This window comes from Herpailurus yagouaroundi, unplaced genomic scaffold (assembly GCF_014898765.1).
Source record: "Herpailurus yagouaroundi ecotype Mexico unplaced genomic scaffold, PumYag 208, whole genome shotgun sequence".
Lineage (NCBI taxonomy): Eukaryota > Metazoa > Chordata > Mammalia > Carnivora > Felidae > Herpailurus > Herpailurus yagouaroundi.
The window spans coordinates 10,329,286-10,347,858 of record NW_024412439.1 but is presented as its reverse complement, the minus strand read 5'-3'; the positions used below and the strand labels follow the sequence as shown (position 1 = coordinate 10,347,858).

The 18,573-nt window shown below is 53.7% G+C and overlaps 2 protein-coding genes and 1 long non-coding RNA gene across 7 annotated transcripts; 1 reads left to right on the top strand and 2 right to left on the bottom strand.

The window, feature by feature from the left end:
- Positions 1 to 8,365: 8,365 nt before the first annotated feature.
- On the bottom strand, positions 8,366 to 10,865 carry SAT2 (spermidine/spermine N1-acetyltransferase family member 2). The gene is made up of 6 exons (XM_040453340.1): positions 10,678 to 10,865; positions 10,366 to 10,417; positions 10,162 to 10,245; positions 9,955 to 10,059; positions 9,736 to 9,776; positions 8,366 to 9,600 (listed from the first exon to the last, which is right to left on the bottom strand). Exons 1-6 carry the CDS (start codon positions 10,747 to 10,749, stop codon positions 9,433 to 9,435), a joined length of 522 nt encoding a protein of 173 aa, XP_040309274.1. The 5' UTR covers positions 10,750 to 10,865; the 3' UTR covers positions 8,366 to 9,432.
- An 86-nt stretch (positions 10,866 to 10,951) lies between these two features.
- On the bottom strand, positions 10,952 to 12,705 carry LOC121015986 (uncharacterized). The gene is made up of 3 exons (XR_005784069.1): positions 12,608 to 12,705; positions 11,673 to 11,862; positions 10,952 to 11,039 (listed from the first exon to the last, which is right to left on the bottom strand). It is a non-coding gene; the product is annotated as an uncharacterized LOC121015986 (long non-coding RNA).
- SHBG (sex hormone binding globulin) lies at positions 10,952 to 16,496 on the top strand. 5 transcript variants are annotated; one of them, XM_040453331.1, is made up of 9 exons: positions 10,952 to 11,418; positions 12,064 to 12,173; positions 12,375 to 12,466; positions 12,633 to 12,819; positions 13,116 to 13,280; positions 13,758 to 13,920; positions 14,054 to 14,190; positions 15,620 to 15,827; positions 16,077 to 16,493. In XM_040453331.1, the coding sequence occupies exons 2-9, from the start codon at positions 12,099 to 12,101 to the stop codon at positions 16,319 to 16,321; spliced, it is 1,272 nt and encodes a 423-aa protein (XP_040309265.1). In that variant the 5' UTR covers positions 10,952 to 11,418; positions 12,064 to 12,098; the 3' UTR covers positions 16,322 to 16,493. The 5 variants fall into 5 exon arrangements, with proteins under 5 accessions (XP_040309265.1, XP_040309264.1, XP_040309266.1 ...); XM_040453330.1 differs by lacking the exon at positions 10,952 to 11,418 and adding an exon at positions 11,713 to 11,828; XM_040453332.1 differs by lacking the exon at positions 10,952 to 11,418 and adding an exon at positions 11,742 to 11,854.
- The last annotated feature ends 2,077 nt before the right edge of the window (positions 16,497 to 18,573 follow it).

Below are 18,573 nucleotides of genomic sequence, written 5' to 3'. Positions count from 1 at the left end.
GGGGCGGGAGCCGGGCCGGCCCCACGGCGGCCCTGCCACAGCCAACGAGCAGGGGGCCGGGGCCGGGCCGCTCCCCGTCCGCCGCCGCCGCCTTGGTCTCCGCCACCGTGAGGGAAACGGCCGCCGCCGCCGCTGCCTTCGTCACCTCAGCTTCCGCCTGCCGCCGCCCCCGCTGCTGCCTCAGTCCCGGGACCCGCTGCTGCCGCTGCCGCTCCACGGCCTCCACCTCCCCCTGCCGCCGCCGCCTACTGCGCAGGCGCACCGGGCACCCGCCCGCCGCGCGCGGGGCCCCGAGGGCCACGGCGCAGGCGTCAAAGCTGGCGACCCAGCTCGCGCTCGCCAGCGCATTAGGGCTTCCACACTCCCTTTTGCTCTCTCACGCCCTCTCCTGGTCGCCTCCTTGCGCCTGCGCAGAGCCAGACGGCTCTCTTTCTTCGCCACCCCCCCGCCCGCCCCACTCCACCGCCCACATCTCTTCCTTTCCCCTCCCCACAACACTGATAATTAACCAATCGTGCGGAGGGAGGGGCCGAGCCCACTCAGTCGGATTGGATTTCTGCTGCTCCTGGGCAGGCCACACCCACTTCGCCGCTGTGAGCTTCCCCGGGCTGGGGCAAGTGAGGGATGGGCATGCGCCTGAATGACTGCTTGGTCACTTTCCCCACCTTTGTCTTTCTCGGTGCGCACGCTCCAAAGGAAAAAATAAAAAGAGGAGTCAAAGGAAAAAAAAAAAAAAAAAAAAAAGGCCTGGTGCGCGTGCGCTGTGCTTAATCGTCCACAAGCACGTATCGACTCCTGGGAGCATGTGTGACTCTGTGCTGTAGATTGAAGAGTCGCGTTCTTACCTGCAGAAGATTCCGATCATGCATATAATGAAAGGTTAATTTCAAGGCAGTACCAAAAAGCAAAGGCAACTTAGATCAGCACAAGATTTGGTATCCAAATGCTGAGGATGTTCAAAATAGGAAAAAATGTTACGGAGTAAGGGTAGTAGAGGGAAAACTCCGGATTCTTGAACTGAGATAGGGAATTTAGTTGCAGAAATAAATAAAGTAGCACAGAAATTAGGATCACGTGTTGTGCATTTGATCCGTTAGCAAGTGTTTATATCGACCTCACTGTGTTCCAACAGCCTTAATAAGTGCCAGGGATACAAAGACGAGATGTAGTAGTGCCCCCCCTCCCCCATAAGGATTTTATAATACATTGGGGAAGGGACTGACAAGTTTAAACAAATTAACAAATAAGTGCATCGGGTTCCACTGACGTTTTGATAGAGATAAGGACTAGGTAGAGAGGGAATCCCAATGAGACAATGAAAAGTTGTTCTTCAGAGTAACCTTCAGGAAAGTCTTCAGGAAAGACTGAGGAGGGGACGTGAATGGAGAGGTGGGCGTTGAGTAGGCGTTTGCAAGAGGAAAAGTGCAGTAATAGGATTCTTGAGATATCAGGAATTACAGTGATGCAGAGAAGCAGAAAGCATGTCCTTTGGGGAACCACAACCGGTTCAAGTAGCATTTGGCTTGAGGAGCTACGGGAAGGTAGGCTGTGAGGGACTTGTAAATCAGATGAAGGAGAGTGGCTTTTCCCTTATCAATACTGAAGAGCCACTGAGAGATTTTAAGCAGTGTAATCGGATAAGATTTTCATTCTACAACTATGGAGGATAAAGAGTAAGGGTGGTCCCAAGGCGCGGGACCCCGTGAAGAGCTATTGACTGCAGGAAAGAGAGAGGCTGAGGACCTAACTTGGATGAGGGCTGCCAGCAACAGAGGGACAAGCTGGTCTGAGCCTGTTCCGTTTGCAGCGGGATCAACAAGAATTGGTGATGAGGGTGGAGTGGGGTGGGGTCAGGAGTCCCTGAAGAAGTACTCAGGGTTACTGAGTGAATGGTGATGCCAAACATGGAAGAAAGAACTCAGGAGGCAAAGTTTTGGAAGACACGTTGATGAGGTTGAGGGTCCGCCATTCAGGGGGACATCTCTTGTCTTCAACAAACGTCTCGTTCAACATCTATAATTTCTTTTAGTCTTCCACTGTGCCTATACTAGGTTGGTTCTTAAGCATCCTATACTCCTTTGGGGTGCTCATCGCGGTTGTACTATTAATAATTTGTCCAGCGTCTGTCTTCTGCCATCTGTGAGGTCCGCGAGGCCAGAGACTGGGTCCCGTGTCTGTCTGTGCCCACCATTGTATACCCGGTACCTAGCACGGTTCCTGGCCTGGCAAATATTAACCGAAATGAAGGGATCAGTGCTCTGCAGGTCAATCGACACACATGTTCTTGCTCCAGGAGAGGTCTCGGCTGGAGAGATGGATGTTGGAATCATCGGCATAGGAGTCGTAGTTAAAGCTATAAAACAAAAATAAACCTTGGGGTGCCTGGGTGGCTCAGTTAAGCATCTGACTCTTGACTTCACGGTTCACGAGATAGAGCCCCGGGTTGGGTTTAGGCGGTGCAGGAGTTCAAGCCCCAGGTAGGGCTCTGTGCTGCCGGGTTCGGAGCCTGGAGCCTGCTTCGGATTCTGTGTTTCCCTCTCTGTACTCCTCCCCCACTTGTGCGTGCTCGCTTGCGCGCTCTCTCTCTCTCTCTCCCTCCCCCCCTCAAAAATAAATAAAATTTTTAAAAAAGAAGAGTACAGGCCGTCAGACTGGAGAATTTGAATTTGGGCTCTTAAGCAATAGCAGTAGCTGACTTTTGCTTTAGAAGTGACACCGTCACCAACTTCCGAGCCCCTGACACCAACAGTCCTTTCGGGTTTAACGTTTGTTCACCGGCTGTAGTCATTGTTCATTCAGGCAAAGGACGGGAGTGACAGAAGGGAGAACAGCATTTCCGATGGGGAATGGCATATTCACAAGGCCCAGAGGGGAGAGTACAGTGCCTCTGAGGTACAGAGGTTAGACTGTATAGAGTCTAACTAACATGGTTATAACCAGCATGGACGGGAAACACGTGGCCGGAAGGGTTGGGCCAAACCTTGCAGGGGCTGGAACATATTTAGAAGTTTGGCCTTTCTGGGGCGCCTGGGTGGCGCAGTCGGTTAAGCGTCCGACTTCAGCTCAGGTCACGATCTCGCGGTCCGTGAGTTCGAGCCCCGCGTCGGGCTCTGGGCTGATGGCTCGGAGCCTGGAGCCTGTTTCCGATTCTGTGTCTCCCTCTCTCTCTCTGCCCCTCCCCTGTTCATGCTCTGTCTCTCTCTGTCCCAAAAATAAATAAACGTTGAAAAAAAAAAAAAAAGAAGTTTGGACTTTCTACTGAGAGAAGTGGGAACCATTACAGGACTTTCAGCCAAACTGCCTTTTAGTAAGATTACTCTAGCTGGATGATGAAGGATGTGTCAAAAGAGTGGCCCAGCTTGTCTTTGGACTTCTAAGTACATCGGGATTGGGAGGAAGACAGAATGATGTGTAGATTGCTAGATGAATGTTGGCTAGATACTGAAAATGGGAACTAAATGAAAGTTTACATACTGAATGTTGAGACTTGCCTCAGATTTCTTCTTCACCCAGCTCTAAGAATATGTACAGACTGGGCCGCCCAGCTGGCTCAGCTTTTGGAGCACGAGAGAGACTCTTGATCTTACGGTCGTGAGTTCAAGCTCCTTGTCGGCTGTAGAGATTACTGAAATAAGTAAAATTTAAAAGAAGAAGAAGAATATATATAGCCAAGCTTCTACCTTCCAAATGGGAGTCTGGAAGAGTCTTCTGGTAAATCTGATCAGATGAGAAAAAAGACAAAGGATACTGGCATTAGGGGTTCCTCAAGGAAATGGCCTAGCGGATCACCCTAGAGTGAAGTCCACAGTCAACACACCTCCTTATCTGCCACACACACACACACACACACACACACACACACACACACGAATTTCCACTTGTACCTTAGCATCCCAATCTTAAATATGAGCAGACAACTGAGGACTGCCTGACACTTGAGGAAAGCCTCTAAAATGAAAGATTATGCAAGACGAAAAACATTTAAAAAAAAAATATATCCTCAGAAAGATGAAAACATATATCCATGAAGCAACAGAATGTTTTTAAAATGCAAAGAACAAAAAACAAAGAAAGATCTCCTAGAAATTAAAAACATGAAAGCAGAAATGAAAATTCAATAGAAGTGTTAGGAAATAAAATTTTAAAAATCTCCCAGAGGGGTACCCGGGTGGCTCAATTTTTTTACATTTATTTATTTCTGATAGAGACAGAGCACAAGTGGGGGAGGGGCAGAGAGAGAAGGAGAAACAGAAACAGAAGCAGGCTTCAGGCTCCGAGCTGTCCGCACAGAGCCCGACGCGGGGCTCGAACCCACAAACTGTGAGATCGTGACCTGAGCCAAAGTCGGATGCTCAACTGACTGAGCCACCCACGTGCCCCCAAAACAATAATAATTTTAAAAATGTTTTCTGTAGGGGTGCCTGGGTGGCGCAGTCGGTTAAGCGTCCGACTTCAGCCAGGTCACGATCTCGCGGTCCGTGGGTTCGAGCCCCGCGTCGGGCTCTGGGCTGATGGCTCAGAGCCTGGAGCCTGTTTCCGATTCTGTGTCTCCCTCTCTCTCTGCCCCTCCCCCGTTCATGCTCTGTCTCTCTCTGTCCCAAAAATAAATAAACGTTGAAAAAAAAATTTTTTTTAATTAAAAAAAAAAAAAAAGTTTTCTGTAACCGAAGAACATGAGTTTCGAGATGGCAAAGACCCAGTGGGTCCACACTAAAATATTTCCACATAAGATGTCAGAAGGCTAGGAAAAACTGAAGATCCTAAAAGTTGTGGTTGAGGGAAAAGAGAAGGAGAATAAAAATAGGCTTCATACAAAGACTCCAGAATAAGAAACTTTTCAGGCTTCTTGGTAAGAAGCAACAGCAGAAGCTTGAAGGCCATGGAGAAATGCCTTCAAAATTCTTAGGGCACGTTATTTCCAACCTAGTGTTAGATACCCTGCCACGCTGTCAAGTACAAGAGTAGAACAAAAACATTTTCAGACTTGCAAGGTCCCAACAAATTTTTTTTGTAGTTTTTATTTAAGCAATCCCTACACCCAACGTCAGGTTCAAACTCACGACCCTGACACCTTGAGATCAAGAGTTGCATTCTCTTCCAACCCAGCCAGCCAGGTGCCCCAAGGTCCCAACAAATTTATCTCCCAAGTATCTTTTCTTAAGAAGCTCCATCAAGGGGCACCTGGGTGGCTCAGTCGGTTAAGCAACTGACTTCGGCTCAGGTCATGCTCTCACGGTTTGTGGGTTCGAGCCTTGCATCCGGTTCTGCGCTGACAGCTCGGAGCCTGGAGCCTGCTTCGGATTCTGTGTCTCCCTCTCTCTGCCCCTCCCCTACTTGTGCGTGTGCGTGCTATCAAAAATAAATAAAATGTAAAAAAAAAAAAAAAAAAGCAGCTCTATCAAAATAAACCAAGGAAAAGATGAAGAGACAGGTATCCTGCAAGGGAATCCAGAAGGCGGGCGCCCGGGTGACTCAGTTGGTTAAGTGTCTCTCGATTTCAGTTCAGGTCATGATCTCACGGTGTGTGAGTTCGAGCCCCACGCCGGGCTCTGTGCTGATGGTGTGTGTGGAGCCTGCTTGGAATTCTCTCTCTCTCTCTCTCTCTCTCTGCCCTTCCCCCATGCTCACTCTCTCTCTCTCAGAATAAATAAATAAAAACTTAAAAGAAAAGATGGCTGTACAGTGAGAACCCCCAGTGCGGTCTAAAGATCAGCCACTCTGTTGGAGCAAGCAGGTCTAAAGTCTCCGCCAGAAGATTCTTCAACTGGAAGAGATCAAATTCCTTACGTGTTTGTATACCCTTAGAGCACAGGTAACACAACTAAAGGAGAATTTGGGGGGGGGGGGGCCCCCACCCAAAAAACAACCCAAACCAAACCCCCAAAAACCCCCCCAGCCCCACCCCCCCCAAACCCGCCGGGGGGGTGGGGGGGAAGACCCACAGGGCTCAACTGTGAAGATCATTTGGATAATCACGGCAGTGTAAACACCCAACAGATCCATCCGGAATTGTGATACAATGTTGGAAGCACGGCAGGCTGGGGGATGGGGGTGGGGTGGCGGTGGCTGCGGAACAGAGAGTGAGCGGTGGGAAGTCAGGGCTCATGCGAAAACAGAAGCATGGAGAAGCGGCAGCATTTGGGTGCTATTTTTAGTCTGACATATACAGATGAGTCCAAGACAAAACATAATAGCAATTTAAACACTCAATTGAACCAATGGTCTTTCGAGAACCTTGGGAGTTGTAAGACTACTGTTTTTTTCTATCAGAGGTAGAGCAGTATGGGACTCTTTAAATAATATCAAGTAGGGGCGCCTGGGTGTAGCTCAGTTGATTGATTGAGCAGCTGACTTGGGCTCTGGTCTGGGTCTCAGGGTTGGTGAGTTCCAGCCCCGCATCTGGCTCACCGCTGTCAGCGTGGAGCCTGCTTTGGATCCCGTGTCTCCCTCTCTCCCTGCCCCTCCCCTGCTCGTGCTCTCTCTCTGTCTCAAAAAATATATATTAAAAAAATATTAATAACCTCATGGAAGGGGGCTCTTACAGGAGGGGGCTGGGAAGTCAGGAGGCTACGGCAACTTTCAAAGAGCGGTGATAGCAATGTGCAGGTTTGACAGATTTGAGAGTTGTCTTAATGATGCTTTCTCAATGCTCCCTTTAAAAAGCCCTCCTCCTCAGTGCCCTCCCCTCTCTCTGTTCTCCCGGCCATGGCCAGAACCCAGGGCCTTATCACCTCATACAGATCAGCCCCAACGTCTAACAGAATCACCTCGCAGGAGGCTCAAACAGTGATGAGTGGGCAGGAACCCAAGGCCGGCTGTGGCTGCAGCACAGAGCGATGCTGGAGTACAGACATCCTGCCAAGACTGGCCCAGAGAATAACATGAAAACCGTGAACACCAAGAAGCAAAGGCAAAACAAGATGGGGACAAGAGAAATTTGGGAAACGTTACGTTTCCTAGTTTATGCCCTTTTCTTCTGCATTAAACATTTTTTTTTAAACGTATTTATTTTGAGAGAGGGAGAGAGCGCAGAAGCAGAGAGGAGAGACAGAATCCCAAGCGGCAGAGCCTGATGTGGGGCTCCAACCCACGAACGGTGAGATCATGACCGAAGATCAAGAGTTGGTTGCTTCACCCCACGGAGGCGGCCAGGTGCCCCTGCATTGAGTTTTACTTATGTATCCTTTTGTTTGAAGAAGAAGAAGGAGGAGGAGGAGGAGGAGGAGGAGGAGGAGGAGGAGGAGGAAAAAAAGAAGTGAAACCTGGCATGGCAGAAAACTCAGGAAATCTGAAGTAGCAAGTGGGAAAATCTGTCCCCTGGACACCCAGACCCCTTCCTCAGAAGCAACTACACTCTCTTTATGCATCTCTCCAGAAAGGATGCATTCTAATGCAATTGACATTGAAAAACAGCCCCATCACTAGATAAGTTGATCACGTTCAAAAGATATAAATCCTGTCAGATTGAGATGAGCCAAGGAGCCATAGGAGACTGGGTTTTTGTGGCTCCCATCTGGGGGAGGGGTTGACCAGCTTCATTATCTCCTGATCAAGATTGTCCTAAGGCCCATCTGCTCTAAATTGGTGTGAAGGGCCCAAAATTGGAATCATTCAAGAAGAATTGAGCCCCTGATGTGTTCTCTTTGGCTGAATTTTTTTTTTTTTTAAAGATTTCATCTTTCAGTAATGTCTACACCCAACATGGGGCTCCAACTCACGACCCTGAGATCAAGAGTTGCACGCTCTTCAGGCATCCCTCTTTTGTTTTTATAATTTAGATTTTAAGGTGGATCGTCAACCTTTTGTTTTTAACGTTTGCTTATTTTTGAGAGAATGGAACAGAGAGAGAGGGAGACAAAATCCGAAGCAGGCTTTGCACTAACAGCAGACATGGGGCTTGAACCCACAAACCACGAGATCATGACCTCTGACCTCTGATCATGAGCTGGACACTCAACCGACTGAGCCACCCAGACACCCCAGATCTTCAATTCTTTACATTGCCGTAGAAGTCTAGAGATTGTGTTTCTTACAATTTATCCATTTATGTTACTTGCCTGCCCTCATTCAGTGTCTAAATTATGACCAATGGTTCATCAACAAAAAGAATAATATGCCACCAGGGGCGCCTGGGTGGCTCAGTCAGTTAGGTGTCCAACTTCGGCTCGGGTCATGCTCTCACAGTTCATAGGTTCGAGCCCCGCGTCGGCCTCTGTGCCGACAACTCGGAGCCTGGAGCCTGCTTCGGAATCTGTGACTCCCTCTTTCTCTGCTCCTCCCCCACTCACACTCTGTCTCTCTCTCTCAAAAATAAACAAACATTAAAAAAAACTTAAAAAAAAAAAGAATATGCCACCCACAAAAGTGACGACGGATGTACGTTTAATAGCACAGGGAGATGGGTCTGATATATTGTTGGAAAGTATACGATCCCACCTCTACTCACTTAACTACTCCTGTGTATTTATGGACATTGAAAATTCTAAAGAGTTGATACCAGAGGATTAATAACAGTTATATAAGTAAGATTACAAATTCTGCTTTTTTTTTTTTCTTTTTCAGTGAAGCCCAACATGGGGCTTCAACTCACAACCCTGAGATCAAGACCTGAGCTGAGACCAGGAGTCAGATGCTCAACCGACTGGGCCACCCAGGCGCCCCTACGCATTCTATTTTTATTTCACGCGAACATTCCACATTTTCTACAACGAATCCGCATTATCTGTGTAATAAGATTGTACGAAAGTAGGACGTAAGCTCGTTTCCTTCCTTGTTTCCCGGGTCCTTTGGTTTTGCTGAACTGAAAATACGGACTTTGTGACTTCTGGGGGAAAAAAAAAAAAGCACTAGCAGGCTGAGCAGACTCTTTTTTTTTTTTTAAGCGGAGGCCAGTGGTCCTTCCCAGGGCCCCCGAAACACCACCAGCAGGTGGCATCCTGCTCCAAATGTTGAGCCAGCGGGCCAGCCTCACTCCTGAGTCCTGTAGCGTGCAGTTCAGACACTGGAGGCCTTTGTCTGAGTCCGAACTGTGACCAACAAGCCTGATGTGCCAAGCTGGCACTTTGCTCTTCTTTTCTCCATGTTCCACAGCCCGGAGCCAGGGCTCTGGCCCACGGAGGGTGAGCGAAAGTCACCTTGGGCCCACCTTTACCCCCCGGGCAGCAGCCTCCACCGAGCAGGGCACTCGAGAAGGGTCCTGAAGTGGCCGGAGCTTTATTGCACCATCAACTCCTCCTCCACCAGCACATCGGGACTCAGCAATTCTCATCCTCAACAGGGAGATGGAAGGGCCTCTCCCTCAGTTCTGGTCTCAGTTCTGTCCTTCCGGTTGAGCAGCTCCCAACCTCTGTTCCTTCCGAGAGGCCTCTGTCTGGAGTGCTTGAGCAGGTGGGGAGGGAGGAGGCCAAAGACAGAGATGCCCAAGGAACGGCGTCACTTTCCTGCCAACTCCCTCATCGCCTCTTCTTCGAAGCGAAAGGAGTGCCAGCCCTCGGCTTCAGTCAGGTCTCGGGCACCCAGGGCCTTGTACAAGTCCATGGCCCCCTTGTTCCAGTCCAGGACTGTGAGACGCAACTGGGAGCAGCCCCTTTCCAGGGCCACCTGTGGGAGAAGACATCACTTGGCCTTTCTCTCAAAAGGAAGCTTTCCTCACCATTCAACCCGAGGGGGGTTGGGCTCCTCTCATACATGCTTGCTTTTCCAGAACCCGCCTGGTGGCCCCATCCCTCTCCTCACCTCAGCCACCTTTTTGATTATTTTGGAACCGATCCCCTGACCTGTTGTGGGGGAAAAGAGACCAAAACAAAACAAAACAAAACAAAAAAGATTGTTTCAGTTCAAGGGGATCTGAAAAGGTCGTAAGGCTGGGATTAGGAGGCAGGGGATGCTGGTGGGTCTGGGTTGATTTCCTACCACCCCAGCCTCAGCCTCTGCCCCCCCCCCCACTCCCCGTACCCCGGTATTCGGGCTTCACATAGATGTCTTCCAGATAAACATTGCGCCCCTTCCAAGTGCTATAGATGAAGTAGTATAGCCCATAGCCCACCACCACACAGGGCCCTGAGAAGGAGAGGAAAAAAAAGGGCTCAGGCCTCTGGGCCCCTGAGGGAGACCTCTGAGAGGGACAGGCGAGGGGAACCTCCCAGGTGCCAGGGTTCTTACCCTGTGGCTCCCCGGGGGCGGGAAGAAGTTCAGCCACCAAACAGCAATAGAAAGGATTCTCTCCGAAGCCGTCTGCTCTCAGGGCTGTGGAGATCCGAGTCGTGGGAAAGAGAGAAAAAGCCTGGGTGTGTGCCTGGCCTGGGAACCCATCCATCCCTTACCTCCTCCCCAGCCTCCATCAGGATGCCGGTGCTGGGCCCCCACCTTCCTCACTGATCTTCACCTGGTCCGAGAGTTTCTCGTACTCGGCTAGTTCCTAGGGTGTGGGGGACAGAGGCTGGGTCAGGGCAGGGGGTCCCGGCGTGGGGAGAGAGGCTGGGTCAGGGCAGGGGATCCCGGCGTGGGGACAGGAGCTGGATCAGGGCAGGGGGTCCCGGCGTGGGGACAGAGGCTGGATCAGGGCAGCACCCTCCCCAGGCGCGCCCCTCCCGCTGCAGCCTGGCCTCCCCGCCCCCACCCGCGGCCAGGCTGTCGGGGCCCCCTCCGGGCCCCCGGTTTCCGGCCCGCAGCCTTCACCCGAATCAGCTTCAGGATATTTCCACAGTCTCCCTCCTCGGCCTGTCGGATCCGCACGGAAGCCATCGCCATCCCCACCGTCTGGGACTGAAGTCCGGGACCCTCCCTTCCGTTCCGCAGACGCGGCTGAAAAGCAGGTAGCTCTCGAACGGGGCCGCACACCGGGTCCCGAAGAGCCGGGGGGCGCCGCGGGCAGCGGTCGCGGGAGTGGTGGGCGCCCCCCCCCCCCCCCCCCCCCCCCCCCCCCCCCCCCGCCTCCGCCAGCCCCGTGACTGGGCCCCCGGGCAAGGGTCAAGGCTGGACTGTGGGCTCCCTCGCTGTGGTTGCCTGGGTGCTGGTCGTCCCGTGGTGCTGTTCAGCCTCTGGTTGAAACCGCAAGGATCAAAAGTCACCTGCCACCCGGCCCCGAGTCCCCCCCACCGCCACCACCCCTGCTCCAGCTGTGAGAGCTGTTTCCTAGGGGTCTTGAGTGGCTCCGAGTGGCCCTGCCCTCGGGAACAGTGGTATTTCAACACGGGTCAGGGAGGGGGTGATGAATTTCTATCGGTACGTGGTAAGATAATGAGGAGCGGCGGACGGGGCCTCTTCTTAGGAGCCACTAAATCACCCTCCGGGACGGTACCTCCCCGCTGAGGCGAGCCTTCGAGGCCTGGGAAGATAGTGAGGGAGGAGCTCAGAGCAGATACCAGGCCCTGTGCCTGCATGATCTCCACGAATCGTCATTCGCAGTCATTCCGTAAAGTAGGTATTATTTTTCACATTTTGTCAGCAAGGACACTACAGCACCATGGTGGAGGGACTTGTGCAGAGGCACCCAGCTAGATATTTGGTATTCCACATTTCAGCTGTAGTGCTTGCTTTCTTCTTCTTCTTTTAATTTATGTGTGATGTTTATTTATTTTTGAGGCGGGGGAGGAGCAGAGAGAGAGGGAGACAAAGGATCCCAAACAGCCGGTGGCTGACAGCAGAGAGCCCCAGGTGGGGCTGGAACTCACCAATGGTGAGATCAGGACCTGAGCGGAAGTCCGAGGCTTAACCCACCGAGCCACCCACCCAGGCGCCCGTCCGCTGTTGTTCTGATGGAGGATGCTGCTTGGGGTGCAGGGCAGGACTGCGTCTGGACCTCGGGCCTGGGGAGGCAGCCTCCTCAGGTGGGCAAAAGACTTCGGGGACCCAGGTCAGGCTCTAGAGGAGGAGAGGGGAAAATGGGGTATCTGTCCTGGCTCCTACACTTTCCCAGCAGGGGGAGCATAAGTGGACGAGCCCTGTCCCTCCCCCGATTTGTCCGCAGAGGGGGCGGAGGGTGAGTGCCCAGTCTCCTGCCCCCCTTCTTTCCACCCCGCCCCACCCAACACCAACTGCCTGTCCCCAACACATTCTCCCCAGGGTGATCTGAGCCACAGAGAGGACCGCGGCCGATTATGGAGAGCAGAGGCCCACTGGCCGCATCGCCGGGGCTGCTGCTGCTGCCGCCGCTGCCACCTCACGGCCACCAGGTACGGGCCCCGAGACGGTCTCTCTACCCAGGTGCAGGATTAGGACAAGGTGCTCAGCCCGTGTGTGCGTAGAAATGAGCTACCCTTCGGCTCTGGCCTCTTCCTTCCTCTCCTCTTCGTGCGGTAGCCTGTGTCTCTCCTGCCCTCGTCACTGGGTCTCTGGCATGTCTTCCTACCTTGTTTATTTTCTCTCTCTGATAGAGGATCCAGGACCCTCCTGCTGTGCACCTCAGCAGTGGTTCAGGACAAGAGCCTATCACCATCATGACCTTTGACTTCACCAAGATCAGGAAGTATGAGGTTGACATAGCCCCTTGACCTGGTCCCCTGACCCTACCTTCTGTGCCTCGGATCTTCCTTTTTCCCTGCTTCCCTCTCCGCCGCTTCACCATCCCTGACCCCGCTTCTGTCCCCACAGGCCATGCCCCACGCACCATCTTTCCTTCTGTGTCCTTCCAGAACCTCTTCCTCCTTTGAGCTTCGAACCTGGGATCCAGAGGGAGTGATTTTTCATGGCGATGCCAACCCCCAGAAGGACTGGTTTGTGCTGGGGCTTCGAGATGGCAGGCCCGAGATCCAAATGCGCAACCACTCGGCCCAGCTTACGGTGGGTGCCGGGCCCCGGCTGGACGATGGGAAGCGGCACCAGCTGAGCCAGGTCCGGGCCTGCGCTGGCCTGCGGAAGGGGAACGGAACCGGGTCTCCGGGCAACCCCTTACCACCGTCGTCTTATTTGACCCGCAACGAAACCGCTATGGAGTTGCGATTCTCGTCTCCATTTTTTCAGAGGGGAATTTGAGGCGCAGGTCCTGAGTGAGCCCAGGATGCTAGCTGCCTCTACAAGTCCATGTTCGTTCTGCTATACTTGGCTGCCTCTGCAGAAGGCGGTGGAGGCAGGCCCCGGGGGCCTCTGATTCAGCTTCGCTTCGCCGCCCCGTCCGGCAGGTGGAAGGGAAGGTCCTCGGGGATTCGCTGCTGCTGAGTGTGGATGGGGAGGAGGTGCTGTGCCTGAGACAGGTCTCTGGGCCTCTGGCCGGCAAAGTGCAGCCTGTCGTGAGGATTGCACTGGGGGGACCGTTGTTCCCTGCCTCCAGTCTCCGTTTGCCGGTAACCGACAGCACGAGGGTGGGAACCCACCCCAGGTGGTAAAGTGTTGCTGCCCAGGGGACCACGGGGGTCTAAGTCCACACTCTTTTTTTTTTTAATTTTTTTTTTCAACGTTTATTTATTTTTGGGACAGAGAGAGACAGAGCATGAACGGGGGAGGGGCAGAGAGAGAGGGAGACACAGAATCGGAAACAGGCTCCAGGCTCCGAGCCATCAGCCCAGAGCCCGACGCGGGGCTCGAACTCCCGGACCGCGAGATCGTGACCTGGCTGAAGTCGGACGCTTAACCGACTGCGCCACCCAGGCGCCCCTAAGTCCACACTCTTAAAGGAGAGGGGACAGCATGATAGCTGCGTGGGAGAGGCCAAAGGCTTGTGTCTCAGAGGAGAATAAACTGAGCGTGGAGAGGCTGGGACAGGGGCTCACGTGTCTTGATTGCCACATCCCCACATCTTCCCTTCCCTGCACCGGCTCCAGCTGGTCCCCACCCTGGATGGCTGTCTGCGCCGGGAAAATTGGCTGGACCCACAGGCCCAGACCTCGGTGTCTGCCCTTACCAGCAGCCTCAGAAGCTGTGCTGCAGAGTCCCAGCCTGGCACGTTCTTCCCTCCGGGGACTCGAGCAGAATTCAGTCTCCAAGGTAAAGGCGGTTTTTCCCTCCACGGCCGGCCCTGTGTCTGCCTTCCCCTGTCTCCTTCCACCACTAGTTTGCCTCCTTCCTTGAGTCCCCAGCCTTGAGTCCTCAGAAAGGGTCACCCATCCCCCCACCCCAGACATCCCCCAGCCTCGTGCAGAGCCCTGGGCCTTCTCTCTGGACCTGGGACTCCAGCCGGCAGCAGGTTTTGGCCACCTCCTTGCCCTTGGGACCCCAGAAAACCCTCCTTGGCTCAGCCTCCAGCTCCAAGATCAAGTAAGAGGGGGTGTTGCCTGTATTCAGTGGAGCCTGGGAGTGGCAGGGGGAAAGGGGGACCCCAGACTGTCAGTATTAGGAAAGCTTAAGGTGGACGGTAGGGACATATCTTGACACGGACCAGGGGCGCCTGGGTGGCTCTGGCGGTTGAGCGTCCGGCTTCAGCTCAGGTCATGATCTCACGGTCCGTGAGTTCGAGCCCCGCGTCGGGCTCTGTGCTGACAGCTCAGAGCCCGGAGCCTGCTTCGGATTCTGGGTCTCCCTCTCTCTCTGCTCCTCCCCTGCTCATGCTCTGTCTCTGTCTCTCTCTGTCTCTCAAAAATAAATATTAAAAAAAAGAAAAAAAAGAAAACTGCCCACAGCAAGCAAATGGCATTTATTTATTTATGTTTTTTATTTATTTATTTATTTATTTATTTATTTATTTATTTATTTATTTTTGGGACAGAGAGAGACAGAGCATGAACGGGGGAGGGGCAGAGAGAGAGGGAGACACAGAATCGGAAACAGGCTCCAGGCTCCGAGCCATCAGCCCAGAGCCCGACACGGGGCTCGAACTCCCAGACCGCGAGATCGTGACCTGGCTGAAGTCGGACGCTTAACCGGCTGCGCCACCCAGGTGCCCCTATTTATTTATTTTTAAAGATTTATTATTTATTTTAGAAAGAAAGAGCATGTGCATGTGCTAGCGGGGGAGAGGAGCCAAGAGGGGGAGAGAGAGAATCCTAAGCAGGCTCCATGCTCAGTGAGGAACCCACCGCGGGGCTCGATCCCACGATCCTGGGATCGTGACCTGAGCCAAAATCAAGAGTCGGATGCTCAATGGATTCAGCCTCCCCAGGCGCCCCAAGATTTTATTTTATTTTATTTTTTTAATTTTTTTAAAAATTTTTTTTCAACATTTTTTATTTATTTTTGGGACAGAGAGACAGAGCATGAACAGGGGAGGGGCAGAGAGAGAGGGAGACACAGAATCGGAAACAGGCTCCAGGCTCCGAGCCATCAGCCCAGAGCCTGACGCGGGGCTCGAACTCACGGACCGCGAGATCGTGACCTGGCTGAAGTCGGACGCTTAACCGACTGCGCCACCCAGGCGCCCCCCAAGATTTTATTTTTAAGTAATCTCTACACCCAACGTGGGGCTTGAACTTATAACCCCAAGATCAAGAGTCACATGCTCTACCGAGTGAGCCAGCCAGGTGCCCCTACAAATGGCTCTTATCTGGATCGTATTTACTTGGGATCGGTGTGGTTTTATGGAACATCAAGCCAGGAAGATTGGGGCCGCACGTAGGGGGCGGAAATGGTTGGTAGACAGAAGGTACCGCTCAGAGGCCCGACTGAGGCAGCAAGGGGTGTGGGGCCACAGGGGTCCAGGCGGTTTGCGCTTTCCTCCCCCGGTCACGTCCCTGTCCCACACACTCCGCAGAAAGTGGTGCTGTCCTCTGCGTCGGGCCCACAGCTGGATCTGCTTCTGGTCTCGGGACCCCCTCTTCAGCTGAAGCTGGGCGAGTCTGGGGCAGTCGTGAGCCAGAGGCCTAAGGAGGAGATGCTCGCCCTGCCTCTCTTGGATCCTGCCTCCCTCCTCAACCTCTGGGTCCAGCCACAGGGGCGCCTCTTCCTGGGGGCTCTGCCAGGTAAGAGCGATGTTCATGCTCCTCAGCACGCCGCTGGGATCAGCTAGGGGGAGAGGAGAAGACAGGCAAGGCCATGTTTTTAGGGAAAGGAAACTTCTGGGAGCCTAGAAGAAAAGGCCACAAGAAGAGAGGGGAGAAAGGACCAGTGAGAGGAAGTGCTGTAGAAAATTTAGGTCAGAGAGCTGGGGTGGGGAGGAGCTTTGTGGGTCCAAGCTGCCCTCATGACCCCTCTGTGTCCCCTCCCTCTAGGAGAGGCTTCTTTGGCCTCCTTTTGCTTGGATGGCCTTTGGGCACAAGGCCAGAAGTTGGACATGGACCGGGCCCTGAGCAGAAGTGAGAACATCTGGACTCCCAGCTGTCCCCAGAGCCTAGGCAATGACACGACACGGACAGCACCCATTAACCCCCCACCTAAGAATCCCCTCGAATGTCACTCGTTCATTCACTCGACACATCTTTACGGGGTATCTGCAATGTACCAGGCACTGCGCTGAGCGATGGGCTGTACTGATGAGTAACCTCCCCCCCCACCTCCCTTGGTTCCTGCCCTCTGGCTGCTCAAGGTCCCCCGGGGGAGGCAGACATCCATCAAAGACTGACAAGTAAGTGGATAATCGGAAACTGATAAGCGCCGTAGAGGGAATTGTAAAAGCTTGAAGACCAGGGGCCTTAACCTAGTCTGGGGGTCCAGGCAGGCTTCCCGAGGAGGAGGAAGCCGTGACTTCTCAGCCTGAGAGTTCAGCAGCACCGACAGGCAGATGTGCGCACCAGATACGGGTCACTTTCTGGGAGCCAGGAGCCCCCTCCTTCCCCAGCATTTCCTGCCTGTGGGCCTTTAGCATTCCCCTCGCGGAGGCTGGTCCTGAGAGGCCTGGAAGGAAGGGAAGAAATGGAATCCTGCTGTTCCCTTAGCCGGGCCACTGCTGTGCGAAGAAGGAGCAGCAGGGGGCATGGGAGAGCCCTAGAGGGAGGGGGGCAGGGGTTCTGGGGACCGGGGCGGAAGCAGCAGGGAGAAGGAAAAAGGGAGTGGGGCAGAGGGCGAAGCAGCCGGCATCTCTCCTAGTCTTGTCTCCGTCCCCTTGCTGCCTTCCCAGACGAACCCGTCTCTAGTGCATTCGAGGAGAGCTGGTTTATGCTGGTCCCAGCTGGGAAAAACAGACAGATTCAGGAATATCTCTGCCCTCAGAGAATGTGGTGACCCAGTCCTCCGCCCCTTCCCCTCGCCTCGGCAGAATCTTGGTGTCCCAACCCCTACTTGGGGCACCCTCGGGAGCCCTGGCACCTGTTCTCCATCCTCTCCTCTCGAGGACTGTTAGCCCATCCCCCAACCCCCCAACCCATGGGGATCCCAGTGTCCCAGCCTCCTGGCTTCTTAAAATGATTTGCCTACCAGTCACCCTGTTGCCAGGGTGACTCACTCATTGGACCTGTCATCCCCTTCTGCAGGGATCAGCCAGGACCTAAGTGACCCCAGGGTAAGGAGGCTCCAGGACTGTGTCTGGGGTGGAAGACAGCCTAGGCTTCTCCTTGGACCCTCCCAGTCTCGAGTTTGCTGGTCTACAGCTGCTGCCACACAGGCAGAGTGCCTTTGGAGCGTCCTCAGCATGGCCAGGAAGCCCAGATTCAACTCTGGTCCCCTGGGCAATGTTTGGGGCCCACCTGGGCCATTGGGTATGTCCATTCGACCGATAGTCACTGAGGACCTACTGCGTATCAGGCATTGTTCTAGACGCTGAGGATGCCTGGATGAAAAAGACAGGCACGGTGCCTGCTTTTGTGGAGCTCACACTGGCGGGGAGGCGGGGGTGGGGGGTGGGCAGGGGGAGGTGGGCAGGGGCAGACGGCCCGTAAGAAAAATAAATAAGCAAGATCATTTCAGGTGGCGGTTAGTGCTCTAAAGGGAATAATATCCTGTAATGTAATAGAGGGCGGCAGTCGACAGACAGCCTTAGCCGGTGGTCAGGGAAGGCCTCTCTCAGGCAGTGTTACTTGAGCAAAGACTTGAATAATGAAAAGAGACCAGTCCCGTGGGGGCCTCGGGTGTGAGCCAGTGGGGGGTGGGGAGGGAGAGTTAAAAGACGCAAACGCACCTGGGTTCCCATCAAGGGGTCGTTCTGAGCGGCAGCTTCGTGAATTTTTGTCCCTGAGGATTCTTCCCCGGGGCTGGCTTTTCTCTCGTCCCTGCACCCCACCCCGTCCAGGACACCGTGCCCCCAACCTCTCTTTCTCCAGGCTGTCCTAGATTCCAGGATTCCTGATTACCATCCAGAGCTGTCTACACTCTTTCATTAAGGCTGACCTTGCTCCGACACAGACCCCGCCAGGCCCCCACCAAGGGCACCTACGGCGTCTGCCCAGTGTCCCCTGCCTCTCCCCCACCCTTGCGGACCTTTCCGGAACTTGGCAGGATACCCCACAGCCTCCAGGCCTGGTCTACCCACTCACTCCACCTTCTGTGCTTCCGCTCTCTTCCCTCCCTCCTCCCGCTTCTTCTCTTTTTCCTTCTTTTAACCGAGTTTCGGGGCGCCTGGGTGGCGCAGTCGGTTAAGCGTCCGACTTCAGCCAGGTCACGATCTCGCGGTCCGTGAGTTCGAGCCCCGCGTCAGGCTCTGGGCTGATGGCTCGGAGCCTGGAGCCTGTTTCCGATTCTGTGTCTCCCTGTCTCTCTGCCCCTCCCCCGTTCATGCTCTGTCTCTCTCTGTCCCAAAAATAAACGTTGAAAAAAAAAATTAAAAAACAAAACAAA